This window comes from Vigna radiata, chromosome 2, assembly GCF_000741045.1.
Source record: "Vigna radiata var. radiata cultivar VC1973A chromosome 2, Vradiata_ver6, whole genome shotgun sequence".
NCBI lineage: Eukaryota > Viridiplantae > Streptophyta > Magnoliopsida > Fabales > Fabaceae > Vigna > Vigna radiata.
The window spans coordinates 2,626,210-2,646,618 of record NC_028352.1 but is presented as its reverse complement, the minus strand read 5'-3'; the positions used below and the strand labels follow the sequence as shown (position 1 = coordinate 2,646,618).

At 31.8% G+C, this 20,409-nt stretch overlaps 2 protein-coding genes across 2 annotated transcripts; both read left to right on the top strand.

The window, feature by feature from the left end:
* Positions 1 to 5,614: 5,614 nt before the first annotated feature.
* On the top strand, positions 5,615 to 12,323 carry LOC106756436 (synaptotagmin-2). Its single transcript, XM_014638868.2, has 12 exons — positions 5,615 to 5,953; positions 6,042 to 6,140; positions 6,233 to 6,283; positions 6,375 to 6,498; positions 7,469 to 7,587; positions 7,672 to 7,773; positions 9,141 to 9,215; positions 9,740 to 9,816; positions 9,916 to 10,162; positions 10,241 to 10,591; positions 11,079 to 11,207; positions 12,005 to 12,323. Exons 1-12 carry the CDS (start codon positions 5,843 to 5,845, stop codon positions 12,140 to 12,142), a joined length of 1,623 nt encoding a protein of 540 aa, XP_014494354.1. The 5' UTR covers positions 5,615 to 5,842; the 3' UTR covers positions 12,143 to 12,323.
* Positions 12,324 to 13,811: 1,488 nt separating this feature from the next.
* On the top strand, positions 13,812 to 18,820 carry LOC106756337 (L-ascorbate peroxidase 3). Its single transcript, XM_014638724.2, has 9 exons — positions 13,812 to 14,061; positions 14,218 to 14,342; positions 14,589 to 14,638; positions 15,966 to 16,031; positions 16,115 to 16,163; positions 16,306 to 16,388; positions 16,474 to 16,553; positions 16,675 to 16,777; positions 18,419 to 18,820. The coding sequence occupies exons 1-9, from the start codon at positions 13,946 to 13,948 to the stop codon at positions 18,608 to 18,610; spliced, it is 864 nt and encodes a 287-aa protein (XP_014494210.1). The 5' UTR covers positions 13,812 to 13,945; the 3' UTR covers positions 18,611 to 18,820.
* Positions 18,821 to 20,409: the final 1,589 nt, after the last annotated feature.

Sequence of the window (20,409 nt, the reverse complement as noted above, 5' to 3'; positions counted from 1 at the left end):
TTTTATATTTTTCATTGGTTACACCACAAAATTTACATAAATATATTGAAAAAAAATATTACGCATATTTGTAAATCAAAATATCAAAAGTCATGCAGATAATTAAGGAGAAATTTATGTTAGAATATATTTTTTCTAGAAATAACTAGCTTTTACAAATTTTTAAAACAAGTTATTTTAGTCCAATGTAATTGCATTAAAGTTAGAATTCAGATAATTTTAATTGTGAAAATAAATAAAAAAATTTAGTACGACATCGATGAAAAATGCCTAGTGCAAAATAATCCTAATATAGTCAATAACTTTATTTAAAAACAAAAGTTAATTTTAAAAATTGAAATATTGAATATGTAAAATTCCAATATTCTATATAAATATACTATTCCGCGTTTGACTCTCGATAATTACTTACCATTTTTATATGTATAATCATGATATTTTTCAGGTATTATAATAATATAAAGGAAGTAAACGTAAATTTATTGATAACTTACATATATTATAATTATTCTATTTTATTTCATATTTTCATTAAATATATATATCATTGTATTAAAAAATATTAATTATTCTTGTTGATATACAAGTTTCTTAATTACCTCTTGGTTTAAGAAAATAATATCATAAAATCTCAAAAAAGTCCCGTAAATTACATCGTGGCATTGATCCCTCGGCTTCAAGGAAATTTGAAGAAAATATATCGTTTTAAAAATGTATGTATAAAATAAGTTTTAAAAATATATTTTTTATATATATTTTTCCAAACTTAAAGTTGTTTTAAATCATGATCAATGTTACATTTTGTCATATTAATAAAATAAATATTAATATAAATAAGTTCAGATATTTTTGTAATCTCTAAATTTAAACGTAAAATTAAAATTTATCTTTATCTAAAATTTTAATACAGTTTAATCATTGATTTTTTTTAAAATAAATAAATGTATTTTTCTTATTCTTGTTAACTTTAAATTAAGAAACATATATTTCTTTTTAAATTATGAGATTAAAATATATAAAAAATTTGAACAGTATAAATTTTTAATCTCACGTCTGACTAAAAATATATTTAATTTTTAAATATTCGCATTCTTCATAAATCAAACTTCTGTATCCTTCCACTAAACTCGAAAACACTTGAATTTTCCTAATTTAGGAATCAACACCCATTTATTTTTTAAATTTTGACACTGTGTAAAACCACGTAATATTACACTAAATAATTTGCATGTGCGTAATCTAAAGTTTGCAATTCCACATCAATGCATAATTAACTTCATTTATCAAAATGTATGTTCTCGAAACTGATCATCGAAAAAAATGAAAGTGTAAATTTGTTTCAAAGTAACATGATTCAATAACCAAATGTAACATCATTTACTTCAACTAACAAAAAATTATCTCTATTTCGATTAAGTTATATATGTAATTATTGTTATCGCATAATTAATGTAAAATGTGAAGAATATAATAAAAAATAATAATTACAAGTTTAACTTATGTCAAAAATATTAATATTCATCTATAATTTCCATTTCAGCCTATCATTCATCATTGTAAAATATACTAAGATTAAATCTTTACGAAGGTGGGAGGATGTTATGATCCTTCTAATTCTTTAAAATTATGTGTATGTGTAAGGAGAAATTATAGGAATTAAATTAAGTTCATTTTTAACCCTTTTCTTTCTTTCTTTTTGTCTTTGGATTTATTTGTCATTTCTATTTATCTTAGGTTTTAGTATTAGATTACTCTTAATAAAGGGAGTTGAGCCTACATCTTATATCCTTCACTCCAAAATTAATCTTGTAACTTATGAGTGTTAGCACAAGAGTTTAACTCAACATTTTTCACCATTTCTTCCAACTTCACCACTATGACAACCTTATAACATGTTTTGTTCCATTCACAATAAAATGGATAGCTTTTTTTTTTTTTTCCAATTCCTACTAAAATATTGGTTTCGTATTTTTTTAGACTTAATTACTATATTGGTTTTTATTTTCATCCACTTTATTCAATATGATTCTCAACTTTTTTGTCTTTAATTTGATTCTTATTTTGATAAATTTCGTTCAAATTGATCATTTTTCATGATGATAACTAAATTGTTAACGGAAAGAGTGTACGTGGAGGATAATCTTATGACGTGATTTGTTTTATTTGATGTGCGTTGTGACATGATCATTCACTTCTTATTCACAGACATTGGGGTTTCATGAACCCATGACTATTAGAGACGATATTGTTATCATTAACAACCCTAAAGAGAAGTTCAACAACCCTAGAGAGAAGTTCAACAACCCTAAAGAGAAGCTCGACAATCCCAAAGAGAAGCTTAGCAACCCTAGAGAGAAGCTTGACCACCCTAAAGAGAAGGTTGATAACCCCAGAGAATGATTTCCAGTTTATTGTGAAAAACGATTCTAATGAAAAAGAAAAATAAATTTTTTAATGGTGAAAAAATGATTATTATAATGATTGGGTTTATTGTGAAGGTAAAAGTGGAATGGAGATGAAGGGAATAGATGTAGAAGGTGCATATTGATGGATGAAACGTGTATAAGGTATATGATTATTAATAATGGAAATGAACCGAGAAGTGGTGTTTTTCATGTGTAGGTTTTTTTTATCTAAAACAAAATTGATTGCAGAAAGGGTTGAAAAAAATTCGATGTAGGTTTAGGGATTTCGCATGCACGAGGGTTTTGCGATTTGCATTCATAGGTCGAACAATGGTTGTATGCTCAAGGTGGATTCACATTTTCTGGTTGTGCAGCGAGGGAGATCTGATAAATGTGTGGTTGTTCGAAGATGGATTTGTGATTCTAGCACAAGTTTGTTTCTGTCTTGCAATGGTGGTGGACCATGGTGTTTCAAAACTCACATAGGCCATATAAGCTAAAACTACACAGACTTATTCAAAGAGTGTCAGACTATACACTATTCCCTTAACAATTTAGACAACGTTGTTAAAAAAGACCAAATTGACAAAATTTACCAAAATAATAACCCTATACATCATTCCTCGAATTGTTTCTGTCGAGGGGACAACTCCCTAATTTTCACATTGGTCATGGCATTAATGTTGTATACTACCTAAAGACGTTTCTTTAGTTTAAGACCAAGGGGTGCACTTATAAGCCCACAACACTTTTAGCAAACTCCCAGACCATCTTCCTTTTGCTAGTTGTAGTCTATTTTTCAATTTTACAATGATGACTTTGTTGGCAACCTCGTTTTGTCCATTAATTGAGGATGTTCCACTAAGGTCATTATTGTTTGATGTCGAGATGACATAAATTTCGACTAATCATTATTTGTCTATGAACTGTCTTCCATTATCTATGATAACAGTGTACAATGCCCTATATCGACATACTATGTTATTTTAGACAAAACAATATATTTGTTGAACAATTATCTTTGTTATGAGGCTCGTCTCAATCCACTTGGTGAATTAGTTAATATTGACTACCAAAAGCTTAATTTAGTCAATAATTAATTATGGCATTTCAAGATTAATAGATAATTAGGTCTCTAATCTATCAAAATAATAATCTATTAATAGTAGGATAAATGTCATATTCTACAAATATATCATTTATATTTATTTATTATTTATTCATATATTTGACTAACTTAAATGTGTTATAATGGTTTTTCATACATAACTTTTCCTTGACTAGAAAAAAACAAATACATGAGTACTCGTAGAACTGGAAGCTTAGAATATTGAAAGTGTTTAAAAAAATATTTAGTCTGTAATAACAAAACTTAAATTAACAAAGTAATGGTTTGTGAACTTAGTGTTTATGTTTTTAATTTACTGAAAAAGTATAAAGTAACTTGTGACACGTTAATGATTGTTCATTAATAAGGAGGTGTCTAGAGTAAATAGGAAAAAATAAATTTATCAAAGTATTCTTATGTAAAATAACGAATATAATTTTATCGTTTTTTTTTATATATATTTTGACTTGACACGTGAAGTGTACATGGTATCTATTTATTCGGTATAACTAAATTTAGGATGAATAATACTTTAAGTATGTAAATGTATTACAATTAAAATGTATGATAAACAAAATAGTTAGCAAGTATAAAGTACATTTTATAATAAAATTTTCTGTATTTAATTCAAGACTATTTTAACCATTGATGAAATTGTTTTTAAGAAATAATGTTTAATCTGCAAAAGTAAAAAGTAAATTTAAAGTAAACTTGTCATTCTTATAATTAGGTTTATTGAAACACGGTTCTTCAAAAAATTGTTCTTATTTAAAAGAAAAACGAGATCAATACTTAAAAACATGTGGAAGAGATCAATATTGGCATTTTAAAACAATTTTTTTTTTCATAAACCTCATTATCCTATGTAAATACATGTTTACGAAGGCAATAAAGTAGACAAATATAAAAAAAAAAATGAAGAACCAAATATAGATCAAATTATTATTAATAAAAAAATATTAAACATACTATATGAAAAAATTATGTGTTATTTTTATTAATGTTTAACCATCTCATTTATTTATATTATAAAGAGATATCAATCTATATGAAAAAGATGACAATTGTAATTATAATAAAAAATTTATTACTATAATAAACCTTGTTTTATTTAAGGTTATTTTAGTCTTTCTGAAAACGAGTAAACACTATTCACTTTTGAATATTATGATGTTTACGTGTTTGACAAATATAGCTATAGGAAAACAAAGTGCTTTGAAAGCAAAATTCTTAAGATTGAAATATCATGAAAAAAATGGAAAGTGATTTGCAAACAAAATATAACCTTAAATAACAAATTATTGTTCAGATTAAACTAGGGAATATTTGTTTTTTTGGTTTCAAATTTCGTATTAGTAAAACTAAAACAATCTTAAATCTTAAATAAAACATATGCTAATATAATACAAATTTTATCATCAATAAAATAGATATTCATAAGAAAAATAGAGAACACAGAAAGAAAGATTTCCACCACCTTTTCTTATACCCATATTATTGAATACATAAATGTCGTAAAAAGATTTATTTATTTATTTATATTACAATAATAAGATTAGGATTAATCAAAGGATTAATCAAGGATTAAAACTGGATCCATTTGATGTGACTCTCTTCTCCAACCACACACACAACACAATACTATACTACAAAAATGTCAACCGGTCAAACTGCTGAATTGTAGTTGCAATTGCTACCAACACCACTTTTCATGTTCTAAAGGTGACCATCACCATAAAACACTCGTGAAGAAACTTTTTATTTTTTCAACTTTTCTACTTATCTTATAATTTCTTATATTAAATAATATGGATAATTTTAATTAAAATTTGATCTGGATAAGTTTATTTTTATTTTTTATTTTTTATTTTTAATTTTCTCTCATGATAGTACACACCTGGAAGCAGGGTGAAAGATATTTTTTTGTCCTGTTTCACATGGAAACTAGCCAGGTGGCATGTATACGGTGAGAGGCATTGGGAGTCACGGTCACCGCGAGGTGATATGGCCGGAAACCCATACCGACAACTTCCCATGCACGCCACGTGTACAATTAATAATTTTATTCGAATTTAATTTGGTAATTAATTTAATCTTATGGATGCTTTGCTTTCTGCATCGTCTCTGGGCGTTCAATTGCTTGGCCTATGGTCTTGGACTGTTTCTTTGACCTGCCCCACCTCTGCTATAAGGACAAAAAAACGCAACCATTTCATCATCATTTCTTCTCAATTTTGTTTGCGCTAGCTGAGTAGTATAGTAGGAATGCTGAAGTAAAGGAGAGGAATCGCGATCTGGGATAGGGTGAAAGAATAAGGATCGACTTGAGATGGGTTTCTTTAGTGCCATTTTGGGGTTTTTTGGATTCGGGGTTGGGATTTCGATTGGCCTTGTGGCTGGCTATTTTCTCTTCATCTACTTTCAACCCACTAATGTTGAGGTATGTATGCGTGAAGCGCCGTAAGCTGTGATTCTTTGAGCATTGTCCTCGTGTTTCGCTTTGATAATTGTTATTGTGGCTTGGACAGGATCCTGAAATCAAACCAATGGTGGAGCAAGAGCAAGAGACTTTGCAGCGGATGTTTCCGGAGATTCCTGTTTGGATAAAAAGTCCGGATTTCGATCGGGTAACTGAGCTACTCAATTGCCTTGTTTTGTTTCTTTTTCTTGCTTTAGGATTTGGCCGTTGAACTAACCCGATTCGCCGTTTTTTCTCAAGCTGGACTGGCTCAACAAGTTTTTAGAGTACATGTGGCCGTATCTTGATAAGGTTTGTAGTTTTCATTTGCTTTTCCTGGGCTTTTGGTTCTTCTTGTTTCTTCGCCTGTTTGAATTTAGGGATGTTTTTGATTATTTTTTAGGCAATTTGCAAGACTGCCAGGAACATTGCAAAACCCATAATTGCTGAGCAGATTCCTAAATATAAAATTGATTCTGTTGAGTTTGAAACACTAACGCTGGGTTCACTGCCGCCAACTTTTCAAGGTTAGTAGATCTGGACATGATGGATTCGTAGGGTTTTGACAATGTTTTGTGAACTGCGTCAGATAATTCATCGAGTTTTCTTTTTTGGTATAACTAGGAGGTTTACTCCCCCGGGTCGGTCAATTTTTGTTGGGATAAAATGGTACCCAAATCAGACTTTCAGTTGCGACTTTATGCCCGAATCGAGAGTTAAATCCCAGACCTTGGTTAAGGAACCCAAATAAATAACCTGTGCTGATAATTTTTGGTTTCGTGGAGTTACTATTCTATTGCTTACAAAGGGATAATATAGGAAGAGGAGTTCCTGCTGTCTGAGAGAAGTAGTTTTGAATCTTAACCTTCAATTATATTTTTAACTTTACAAAGTTAATCTGTTGTAAGAGGAAAAAACATAGAGATCACGATGAGTGAGCCCTTGACTGTGTGCAATGTGACTGCAGCTTGTCTAGGTCCATAAATATGGCTACTTTTAGACATTGGCAATTTAGCAAAGATAATGTTTTTTTTTGGGATAGGAACGACATTATCAGAAAGAGTCATTGATAGAGACAGTGTAACCGGCATTTACACACAAAATTTTCTCGTCTGCTACTGTATACACAACTCCAAAGTCATGTGTTTTGTTTGTCTAAAATAAAATTTTCTCGATTAAATTCAAGGTTTGAAATTGAGATTGTGCTTTCCTTGAACTGGAAACAACAAGTGAGAGGACATTTTCTGGTTAGTAATTGAAGAAAACTTGATGTTTTATACGATGCATTTCCCTGGAAGACCCTCTGTTGGGTTTTACTTATGTGTAAGTTGGTTGTTAAAGTCTTAAAGATGACTCTTTTGTGTCTTCATCTTTGCATGAAAGGGTTGTTTGACATGTTTCTCTGCTATTCTATGCTATAACTGATTGTGTCTTGATAACTTTCTTTAAGTCGTATTTATATTCCAAATACTTCTTTTGTTGAATGCACATTTATAGGAATGAAAGTTTATGTGACTGACGAGAAGGAGTTAATTATGGAGCCTTCTGTAAAATGGGCTGGAAATCCTAATGTTACTGTCTCTGTTAAGGCATTTGGGTTGAAAGCAACTGTGCAGGTAATTTGTTGTGTTTGAGTGAGTTAGTAGAAAAGGGGTAGATGCTTTTTTCCCCTTCTTACTAAGATCTCTTATTTTTATCAGGTTGTAGATTTGCAAGCTTTCCTATTGCCTCGCATTACTTTGAAGCCTTTGGTTCCTAGTTTTCCTTGCTTTGCCAACATATATGTCTCCCTCATGGAAAAGGTTGGTGATTGTTGTATTACTGCCCCCCACGTGCTTTGCAAATATTTGACAGTGTTTCGTAGTTGTAACTGTAGTACCTATATTTGGGAACAAATTCTATCACTGGAGGAGTGATTATAGGTCTTTTTCACTCTGATCTACTTGTGCACAAATATAATTCATGGTCATCCTTTTGAAAATGCTTAAATTCAGGATATATTTATGTCTTATTTTATTGCTTGTATATTTGAATTGATTTTTTGACCCTGTAATGTCTTTGAAAGTTTTTAAACAATGTTATTTACAAGAGCTATAATTGTTTTTACTTCTAGAATACACATGTATTAATGATCATTAACTTCTAGAAATCACAATCACAACTACCTTATAATGTAAACTTAAATGAGGTAACCTTTACATTTGTGATGTTTAGAATAAAAAGCTAATCACAGTCATTGATATTTATGCATCTTACAACGAAAGGTGACTTTCAACATATTTTGAAATTCTAGGACAATTAGGGCTTGTTCCGTGAACATGATATGATAGGATAAGGGAATATGATATATAATATGATAAGAGAATATGATGTTATAACAAGAAGATAAAGAACACAAGACAATAAGCTAAAATAACGATTGGATATAATATATATTATGTTGAAATGACACTTTTTCATTAAAATTATATATAATTTTCTAAAAATCGATTTTCAATTTAAATTTCTTAAACATTATGAAAATTACAATTTTTTTTAACTAAATTATTTTTTATTTATATAACTATATTTATAAAATAAATAAATATATGATTTTAAAATTATCATTAGCATCTTTAAAAATATTTAAATAGGTATTATTTAATTTTTAATATTCTGATAAATAATAAAATTTAAATTTATGTGTCACAATAATGACTCATATAAATAAATATAATATAATATGTTAAATAAAAAATTATGATATGAATATATATATATATATATATATATATATATATATATATTTATTTATTTATTTATTATCATATAAATTAATATTAACAAAATTATACAGTTTTATTTTATTTATATTGATAATTTTTCTTAAAATTATGTAGATAAATAGATAGATGGATATAGTTTAGCAACTTTAAATATAATTGTGACAGTGTTCTTTTTCTTTTAGGGTGGGCTTCCTCCATATGTAAATGATCTGTGGTTGTATGTCTGGAGTTGTTATTGCCATCTTATGATAACCTAGAAGATGTTGAAATTCCAACATTTTTTCTTCCTTATAGATAATTGATTTTTTTTTCTTCCTTCTCAAGATTGATATATCAACTGGTGATTATTTTATATATGGTACGTACTTATCTTCTCTTTGTTTCTGGTGTACATTTTCTTGTAGCCACATGTTGACTTTGGGCTAAAGCTCATAGGGGCTGATCTTATGTCTATTCCAGGTGTCTATAGGATCGTTCAGGTATAAGATGCCACTGTTTTTATTTGTTTGTTTGCATGGTAGACTTGCTTACATTTGTTTTCCACCCTTTAAGCCAGAGTGGCTGCTGCCTACATAGTAGACTATGTCACCTGTGGTAGATTTTATTCTAGAACCAGTGATATTATCAACGTAGACCATTGATTTGTGTTTGCACAAAGCATCTTGCTTGCTGAATGAAATAGAAATTTGATTGCCTGAGGAAATTAGAACTTATGCGTTAGTAATTGAACTGGCTTGTATATGTGGATGTAACATGAAGAAATACAGTAAGTAGTATAGAGGTCTTAAATTGAGTGGCCTGTGGACTTGTTAGGTGTTATCTTACAGTTCATAGAGGGTATTATAAAGTCTTGTTGGTATAATTTTTTATTGAAGCCAGTTTCTAGTTTGGGTATTTGTGATTTATTCTTTAGTAGCATCCTATTTTTGTTATCTTACTAAGCTTGTTTTGGTTTATTGAAGTTTCAGTGCTTTTAAACTAATTTAAAGAGTTTTCCTTTCAGGATATTATCAAAGATCAGGTTGCAAACATGTATTTATGGCCCAAAACCTTGGAAGTTCCAGTTTTAGATATGTCAAAGTATGTTTCTTCATTTCTATAAATATTTGTGAAAATATATATTTTATATTGCCTTAACCCTTTTCTATTTTTTCTTGTGTATGTTATTGGAAATCATAGAGCCTTGAAGAGGCCTGTTGGAATTTTACATGTAAAGGTTCTTCAGGCAATGAAGCTAAAGAAAAAAGATCTTCTTGGTGCATCTGACCCCTATGTAAAGCTAAAGCTTACTGATGATAAATTGCCATCGAAAAAGACTACTGTGAAGCACAAGAACTTAAATCCTGAATGGAATGAAGAATTCAATATGATAGTTAAAGATCCTGACTCCCAGGTTTTAGAGATTAATGTTTATGACTGGGAGCAGGTAAAACCTCTTGAACTTTGAGTGTTTTTCTAGTTTCTTGTGATATTTAACTGAATATTGGTTTCGTATCCTGTTTAGGTTGGGAAACATGATAAGATGGGTATGAATGTGATATCTTTAAAAGAAGTTTCCCCCGAAGAGCCTAAACGTTTTACTCTTGACCTCCTAAAAAACATGGATCCCAATGATGTCCAAAATGAGAAGTCACGTGGGCAGATTGTTTTAGAACTGACATATAAACCCTTCAAGGAGGAGGATTTGGCCAAGGGGTTTGAAGAGACGCAGACAGTGCCAAAAGCTCCTGAAGGTACTCCAGAAGGTGGAGGTTTGCTTGTAGTTATAGTCCATGAAGCTCAAGATGTCGAAGGGAAGTATCACACTAATCCACATGTACGACTTATATTCAGAGGGGAAGAGAAAAAAACAAAGGTAGAGAATCCTGAGAAGTGCTTGCATTTTTTTTTTTTAGTTATTCATTATCTGTAATAGATAAAATAGGTGGGTTTCCTAAATTTTGCCGTGGAAGATAGGAAAAACATCTTTACAAGCTTAGGTTTTAATATGCCTTAATGGATATTTCGACTTCTTTACATTCAACTAATCCCTGTAGGCAGTTGCTAATAGACCCTACTTGGGAGGGGTGGGGTACACAGTCCAATTTGGCATATTTCTTATGGAACGTAATATAGTGTTAGAGATTTTAATCAGCGTATTGTAATTTAATCATTCTACCCACCATATGGTATTGGCTTTTTAGTTTAATATGCTGCTAAAACAACTTCTGTATAATGGCATGGTTGATTTGTATTACTATACCAAAAGTAGAGTTGACCAAGAAGATGGTAGCATGTACATTAATTTGGATTGATATTGTTTTTTTTATGAAATGCTAATGATACTGTGGTTACAATCACAGCGCATTAAAAAGAATAGGGATCCAAGATGGGAAGATGAGTTCCATTTTATGGTAGACGAGCCTCCCACCAATGATAGATTACACGTGGAGGTTCTCAGCACTTCATCACGAAACCTGCTCCACCAAAAGGTACATATTCATAGCAAGTCTTATGTTTCAAATATGTAATGCATTATTCTTAATATGATGGTATGCCGTGGAAAAGGTACATGATCATACCAAGTAGAAACTAAACCGGGTAGACTAGGAAGCTTCAAATTGTTGAAAGAATTTGAAGTACTCAGGAAATCTACACACGTTTAATGATTCCAAATCCAAATATAAAAAGTGTAGGATACACAAGAGCCTTTAGCTTTGGGTGATGTCATGTTTAATCTACCTGCATCTGCTTCCTTCCAATGAAATCATTTTACCGTGACATGCTCACAGTTATCTATTCTAATGGAAGCTTTATGAGTTTACATATTTATGATGTTGCCTGGTAATCAAATGTCTCTGAAGTTCGAGGGAGGTTTATATAACTTAGTAAAAATGTACGTTGGGGGAATGACCGTATTCATGTCTGTAGAATTGAATGCGTGTGAAATTGTCTTCAGTAGTTCATAGTTTTGAATTTTTGGGAGGTAGGAAGGTAGAGAAGATCTTTCCTATGTTGCGCGGTAAACTATATGCGCATGCATTAGGTTTTTGTCATGACCATTTTTGCTATGACTTGATTAGTTTTTGGCCTTCACAGCCAAAATGCATATTTATATGCTCACCAACCCTTCAACTGATTTTTTTAACACTCGAAGACATCTGGATTGCATAAATATGTTCTTAAAACAACACTACTTTGCGCTGAAATTAAGCCCAATGGTTTGTTTTTACCATTCATGTTCTTGACATGGCCGAGTTTTATTATCCGCTGCTTCTTTTGGCATTAGGAATCACTGGGTTATATCGACATCAATCTTGGGGATGTTGTTGCCAACAAAAGAATTAATGAGAGGTACCATCTGATAGACTCCAAGAATGGTCGCCTGCAGGTAGAGTTGCAGTGGAGAACCTCACAAGCAGGATGACTAAATTCTCCATCAAATTTGTATTTCTGATTCCTTATCCCACCATCTTTTCCTTCTTTTAAATTTGTCTTGCCAGATATATTGGTTTTATTTGTCAATCATGTACATCTTTGTGAAAAAGGTTTGAAATAGCAAAAGCATAAATATGATTTGGTTTGGAGTATAATATACTTTTACATTATTTGATTGGAGTACCTATATGATGCTTATCCCATTTTCAGCTTGAAAATAATGTCAACTAGCCCCTGCGTTTTATTTTCTCGTAATCGACTAGCCCAGATCCGATATTGATATCCGGTACTTTTGACGCAAGAAATTTGCGTAGTCGTAAGTGGCCATTCATCGAAGTTTTTTTTTTATTTTTTAAAAGAACTAATTTTAACATACAAAAGTTATTTTACTTTTTTTTAAGTGTTTAAAAAAAAGTTTGTTGAAAATCCTTTACCAAATCGATGAAACAACTTAACTGTAATAGTTAAAATTTGAGATCAGATTCATTTAAAAAATTATTCAAAATTTAAAATGAAATACAATGGTTATAACAAAAAAAAAAAAAATTATTAATTCAATATTTTTATATAGATCTTTTACTTTTTCAAATATTGGTCTAAAAGCAAATTAAATGGGGATTATATATCCATAGCATTAAACTCTAAGCTTTAGTTCTGCAAATTACATGGGTATTTTGTAAAATTATCAAAATTTTGGTCTTTTATGAGAAAAAATTCTTCTTATTTTCCTCTAAAATATAAAAACGAATATTTTGCATCTTAATAATACTCGTATATATATGATGAATAAATATCACGTGACTCTTTAGTTTTTTTAATATAATATCAACATTTAACTTATTTTAAAAAATATAATCTTCAAAAGAAATTTAATTTTTTTATTTTAAAATAAATACAATGGGCTCAAATTAGTAATTTTAGTGAGATGAAAATACAACAAAAATGCATAAATTAAATTTAATATCCATTCATTTTATAAGAACTGTAAACAATTACTATAGTTCTAAAAAAATAATGGTTTGTTTCATAAGCCAAAATTTTATCTTACAAAGGCTAAAATATATTTAAATATTTTAAAATTAGAAAATTGTAAGAGTAACTGTCATCAAAACAACCGTTTTTATTTCATTATATTGTTTTATTCATGTATAAGTTTTAAACGAAAATCAAAACAAATGTAATTTTTTTTTTCCAAGATTGTTGTTTGAATACGTAAAATATTGACATGGCTATTTGAGAATGAATTTATTTAAATATACAATTAACTAATTTTTGAACTGATGTAAAATATTGAAAGATGGTAATAAGATCGTGCAGTATCTCTCTTGTCCGAAACAAATTGGAAATTAATGGCCTTGCAAAAGAAACACGTCCATATATTTATGCTGAAAATTCTACAATTCCTTTTTATTAATGCATGGAAAATTTGTTAAAAAATTAAGAAAATGAAATAATTCAATAAAAACAATATATAGTTTTGTTTAGAAATAAAACAAGATGTGAATGCGTTTTGTTCCTTCCTAATTTTGATTTGTTTTTAGCCGATTGATTATGAATAGTGGTGAAGCTAAGCGAGCCAATTAAAAAATGTGACGTGGCAATAGAGAAGTGGGAAGGCACGGGAATATGCCATGGTAATGGGAGCACCACCCATACATACAACACAATTATCCATTCACTCATTCATTCAATACATTCTCAGTTAGCAGTTAGCAGTGCAGTGAGTTTTGCTTATTTCTGGTTTGGTTTCTCCTTTGCGCGTGTCAGAAACAGATTCCGTTATCCCCTGAGTATGGCGTTGCCGGTGGTGGTCGACTCAGAGTACCTCAAGGAGGTCGACAAAGCTCGCCGCGATCTCCGTGCACTAATCGCTAACAGGAACTGCGCTCCTCTCATGCTTCGCCTAGCGTATGTTTTTCTTCTCTATTTCTTTTATTTTTTTTCCAGCTAAACAGTTTGATGCTAATACTTAGGTTTCGAGTTTTAGCTTCTTACGCGGTCAACGCCGCTATCGTGCAATTATATATCGTTTTTCCGTGATTGAAATTGCTTAATCTGATGCAGCTGGCACGATGCCGGCACTTACGATGCCAAAACCAAGACCGGTGGACCTAACGGTTCTATCCGGAACGAGGAAGAGTATTCTCACGGCTCCAACAATGGCTTGAAAAAGGCTATTGACTTCTGCGGTATTCTTTTTCTTGTCTCGCTCGCTTTTATTTGCGCTTTGTGCTATTTGAGTATTGAATTTATAATAAGACATATAGGCTTGAATTTGCTTTGTATATTGGCGTGGTCCTGCCTTGTGTTGAATCGAGATTCGAACCTATTCCGGTTGAACTTGCTTAGGATATTTTTACCGAAATAGTATGCTGGTTGTATTTATGCCGGTCCCCTTATTTTTCTAAGAGCTGGCTTATTTTCTGATGTCACAGAGGAAGTGAAGGCAAAACATCCTAAGATTACGTACGCAGATCTTTACCAGGTGATCATTCTGTTTTCATTCAGTTGTTTGTTATGAAAGTCTTTAGTGAATCTGATAATTTGGTACTGAATTGTTTTGCGATAATTGTAGAATGTGATAAATGAACTTCCAAAGTTGTGTGAGATGTATATGATAATTGATTCAGGGTTCCATTTTCCGCAACTTTTGATTCAATTTACTCTTTTCGTACGCTGTTTTTTTTGCAAATCTCGTGAATGCTGGCTAGGCATTGGCTTTTTCGTAGTGCCAGGTGGTGTAGTTTATGACTCTTGTTTCATTTTTGTTGCCTGATATTGAATTTCAGTACGAGGTCGATGGATGAATAGTAAAGTTACTGACTTATCTAATCCAGTGATGCAGTGCCTTGTTACACTTAAGCCTCATGCTGTCATAATGTGTTACATCCCTGACTACTTATGGTTTCACATTACAATCCTTTATGCGGCTGTTATATTGTGATTAGTGGTTGTGTTCACAACCGCTAATCATACCTTTTTGATATGTTTGAAAATCACAAAAGGATCTGCAACGTAAGTGCAATCAAAGTCCTCAAACAAAATTTTCTTCATTCTTTCTCTTTCTTTACTCGATAGATTTAGGAAATTTTGAAGGGTGGGTGGATTTTAAGACGTTGGCAGATTGGTGAACGAAAGGTTATTTTAAAGGCATTTACGGCCTGTTTAATACCACACACAAATGTTTCCCTCTCAAAAGAGGGGGAAAAATAAAATCCTTAAAACAAGAATTATGGGTAGCTATGTTAATTTTTGATAAAGAGCTATACAACACCTAGATGTTGCCAGTTAAAAAGCTTACAGGAGTACAATTAAAGGTGGAGCTCCTCTGTTCGTTAATGCAATGCGTTTCAAGTTTTAATAGTTTAATCATTTCCCTCGTTGTGGTTCAATTCTTTTGTAGCTAGTTATGACATGCATATAGTTAACGTTAGTGCTTAAGATTTCTGCAACGAAGTTGAACACCATTTGACTGGATTTTCTTATGCATTTATGTACTAATTTTAAGGTTAGCAAATGTGAGCAATTTCATATTCTGAAAATTAAAGTTTCCCTTAACGTTTCTGAAATAGTTTATGTCAGAATCAAGCGTTTTACTGGATATTTGTGTATATGACGTACAAGTCCATTAAATCCGATGAGTGCATTAATTTAGATTCTGTTGAAACAGAGAGGGGGAAGATTATCACTCACGGGGCTCACGTTATATAAAACAAGACTCACATTCTTAAGTAGAGAATTAAATTAACTGCCTTATAGATTAGATTATACAATCTGCTCTAAAATAATTTCTTTCTCCACGTGCTTTCCAGCTTGCTGGTGTTGTTGCAGTTGAGGTTACGGGGGGTCCCACAATTGATTTTGTCCCTGGTAGAAAGGTTGGTTGTGCCATACAAAATCGGAATATTTTTTTGTTATGAACTCATGGAATCTTGTTTAATTGATGTTATCTTCTATGCAGGATTCAAAAGTATCCCCTAAAGAAGGGCGGCTTCCTGATGCTAAACAAGGTGTGTTTTTAAATTTTGTCAGTAGTAGAACTGTTCCCTTTTCCTGTACGGTGAAATATGTTATATATTTTCTATTCCTTTCACAATGGACTAGGTTAAGAATTTTAATGAAAGCATAAGAATATGCCAATGCTACTTGTAGGTGTTTCTCATCTCCGTGATATCTTCTATCGAATGGGCTTGACTGATCGAGATATCGTTGCATTGTCTGGAGGGCATACGCTGGTAATTCTCCTTGTGTAATATCTCTTATATTACTTGTTGTGATTATGGATAGATATACTTACCTTAATTTCTGTGGTCTTATAAGGGGAGAGCACACCCAGAGAGATCAGGGTTTGATGGACCTTGGACGGAGGACCCTCTGAAGTTTGATAACTCGTACTTTTTGTAAGACTCGTGTTGTGTGCAATAATACTATTAGCTTTATCTGTTCTAGAAAGACATTTTGTAGAGCTTCACTAGTGCCTTGCAATATTTTTGTCTACAACTGAATATCACCATTAAACAGGGAACTTTTGAAAGGCGAGTATATTGGGCTGCTCAAACTTCCAACAGACAAGGCTTTGTTGGAGGATCCTGAATTTCGCCGTTACGTGGAACTATATGCGAAGGTAATTAAGATTAATTTAAATAACTACCATTGGATATTTGTTTGTGCTGTGTCCAAATTACCAATTAATGTTTCTCAGTAGTGTTTCATCGGTCTGTTTGTCTAGTATAAGCATCATTAAGTCTGTAAGCTTATTGCATTAATTATTAGGTCAATCTTTGTCCTGATTTACCTCTAGGGTTGGTCTAGTGGTGATGGATTTGTTTTGTATTCGTAAGATAGTAGGTTCTATTCTCATTGCGAGATTGACACCGTTGTCCATAATAAAATCTCTTGGCCTGAGTTCATTAAGTAGTGATTGATTAGTCGGACCCTTCTTACCCATAAGCGTTGTGCTTTGGAGTTTACTACGCTATCTTGGCACTTCATAAGTTAAGGTGGTATTTTCCCGTTGTTAGTTGGGTGGCTAAACCAACAAATTAACTTATTTAATGTGACATGGACCTTTTATCCATTGGTTGGTCAGGTATAAATAAAACTACTTACTTTTCCGGCTATTGACCATACCATGTCCTTTATTTTCTTTCGTTTTACACTGATGAAACTAATTTTTACATTGAACTATATAACATGCCTGTTAGCCTGGGATACCGCTAGACTTACATTATTGGGTGTCCAACCGTAGAACAATTTTACATGAACATAACTCTCAAGTTTCCATGCTTACATAAATTATAAGAGAACTACAATTATAATCTAATTGTCTAATCAATTGCATTGCACCCACTGAGCCCTTACGATTTTTTCTGCATTACATTCAACTTTTAAAATAACCATAGTACTTATTTAATTGAAAAATTTTGCAGTTATTATAAAAAATATTATAATGTTTTCCATGGTCCGTGGCTTTGGTACAATATTCACGAACACGGTAGTTTCCTTAAAACCTTTGAATAATTTAGGTCATATAGGTGTGAAATTGTGATTAAATCATGGTAGAGACTCAGGTTATAATAAATCAATGGTTGAATTAGAATAAAGAAAAAGAAGATAGCGATCATTCTTCAATCATAGTTCCCTCATTCTATTTCTGTTACAAACGCACAGTCTCACCCAAGGAAAAATAATTAGGGAAGGGGATTGAAATTTGAAGGTTGTGCAACTCTCTATGTGCTTTCAAATAAGAGCAAGGTGCATGAGACGACAAATAAGAGAGAAAAAGGATTTCGAAAAGGTTAAGGAGTTTACTATATTTCATGTATTTTGTTTAACCAACTGAACTAGACTTCCTTTACAGTCCATAAATATTAGTAAATCATAAAGTAAAGAAATTATAACTCGCACCATAAATAACCAATAATTATACTAAAACTGTCTAATGATGAGCATCAACAATTCTGCTTCCCGTTTAAAAGTGATGGTCTAGTAATACTATTTTGAAAGAGTGGTATTCTATTTGAATTGTGATTTTTTTTGGTTACTCGTTCACAGACCATTCTAATTGGTGTCCCTGCTGTTAGCGCTTGTATTGTAAGTAGAGTTTTAGATTGACTTTCGACATTTAGGACAAGTTTATGTTTTGCTCCATAAAAGAAAATTAAGAGCATAGCTATTTGCAGAAAAGTTGTGATTGCCGTTAGTGTATCATTGAATTGCTTGAATCTGTCCGCTGTCTTATATTTTTAAACTGTCACTCGGGCAGGACGAGGATGCTTTTTTCAAGGATTATGCTGAAGCGCATAAGAAACTTTCTGAGCTAGGCTTTGTGCCAAGTTCAAAGGCGATTTCTATTAAGGATGGGACCGTACTGGCACAAGGTGCTGTAGGAGTTGTAGTTACTGCGGCGGTGGTGATCCTCAGTTACTTGTATGAAGTTCGCAAAAGGGGGAAGTAGACCGGGACATGTTCATCTCTCTTGGATGTTACGTTTGGTTGACCCCGACCCATTATGTGCAAAGTAGGGTTCATTTTTGCAGCTTCAGTTTCTGTTTACTTGGCACCAATAAAGAATAATGCCACAGCCACTCTGACTTTTATATGAATTGACTAAAAATATCCTGAATACTCAAGTCATAATACGTAAATACTAAAAATTTAGCATTCCCGTTTAGGTGTTATTCACTGAAAGGTTTGAGCAGGGTAGACATGCTCATTTGCTCAAATAAAAAAGGCTAATTTGTCATGCATGTTTTGTGCGAGGAAATCAGAATTACGAAAACTGGTACTGCGCTAGCTGAGATTTTTGAAAATCATGCATTAAGTTAGTCTGCAGTAGAGTATAGAATACTGGTTTAGTCATAATCAGATATAAAAATATTTAAATATATAAAATAAAATAAAATAATTAGTTTATAATTGCTATAGAATTAAATATACACAATCAAACATAATTTATTGAAATGTACTTATATCTTTTAACTTTGTAATTAATAGTAAATGTCAAAACTATGTCATAAATACTATCAATGTGAATATTTTTTTTTATATAATATATATATATATATATCAAGCTCAGCTAGATTCAATATTTAGTTAATTTGTACGAGGAGGAATCTAGTTACGCTAAGAATAATTAAAAAAAAAATTTGTGGCAAGTGTTGAATACAATGCAGGTATAGTAGAATATGGTGCGTTAACTATACTAAAGAATTGAGGAGCGGACGTGCATTTCTGTTTCTTGGCCGAAGAAAGACAAGCAAACGTGTTTGATAGGATACAATTTGGAGCCCTCCTACCCTCCTCCATCTCTAGTACTCATCATAAAATGGGATAAAAATGAAGAGCGGTGAAAGGAGACAGATATATCGAAATCTGCGGTATTTATCTGCCAACACTGTTATAAGAGGTCATCTATCTCCTTGGCGAGGAAGTTTATTAATATATATTTTTTTAAAAATCTTATCCACTATACAGAGAGAAAGAGAAAGAGAGAGAGAAGAAAAGGTTGAAGTTGAGGAAGACACATGTGGAGGACAACGAAAGAGGTAGGTAAAAGCTCATGGAAGTTAGGACAACCTCCCACGAGTACCTAAGCACATGACAAACTCGTGTTGATGTGCTGTGATGGCTATCATCAATCATGTAAATGCAAATCGTACGCCACACTCTCTTCCTCTATATGTAGTAGTAGTATATTAGACGACTCACTTTTCCCTTCAACATTCACATTTTCCCTCCCATGTGGGAAGAACAACCCCATCATATTATATGTAATCATAATATTAATAATAATTAAACCCATTCATTCATGTATGTGAATGTGTGTATATCTATTATTTCGATCGCCTTTCTTCAATCATATATTATTTATTGCTAACTTTAATCTTATACGCACATTGCATCTTTTGGCTACCCTACGAAATTTTAGTTGGGTTGGGTAGCGTTGTTGCCTCTCCCAATAAAATCTCCTACTACCAAATGCTAATCATCTTAGTTGGCTTGTTCATTCTCTTTAAAATCAAAGCCAATGCAGTTAATACGACACGAGACGTTTTGGCGAATAGAGTTGTTAAAAGCTGTGCACATAAATTTATTTGAGCAAGTGGTGAAGTTGTGTGTTATGTGGCATAGTTTGAAGAGGATTTGGTCTAGAATTTCAAGTACAGTCAGAAAAGATGAAAAGGTGGGTGAAAATACTCCTAATAATTTCACCCATGTGGACTGAATCTTTTCCCTACAATCGTGCTGTTCCTC

Bases quoted from the DNA above. Each gene is read 5' to 3' on its own strand.
- LOC106756337 (XM_014638724.2), top strand. From the start codon at position 13,946: ATGGCGTTGCCGGTGGTGGTCGACTCAGAGTACCTCAAGGAGGTCGAC. The intron at 14,343-14,588 runs GTATTCTTTTTC...CTGATGTCACAG, and splicing joins AAAGGCTATTGACTTCTGCG to AGGAAGTGAAGGCAAAACAT. The intron at 16,032-16,114 runs GTTGGTTGTGCC...TCTTCTATGCAG, and splicing joins ATTTTGTCCCTGGTAGAAAG to GATTCAAAAGTATCCCCTAA.
- LOC106756436 (XM_014638868.2), top strand. From the start codon at position 5,843: ATGGGTTTCTTTAGTGCCATTTTGGGGTTTTTTGGATTCGGGGTTGGG. The intron at 6,499-7,468 runs GTTAGTAGATCT...GCACATTTATAG, and splicing joins ACTGCCGCCAACTTTTCAAG to GAATGAAAGTTTATGTGACT. The intron at 10,163-10,240 runs GTAAAACCTCTT...TATCCTGTTTAG, and splicing joins ATGTTTATGACTGGGAGCAG to GTTGGGAAACATGATAAGAT.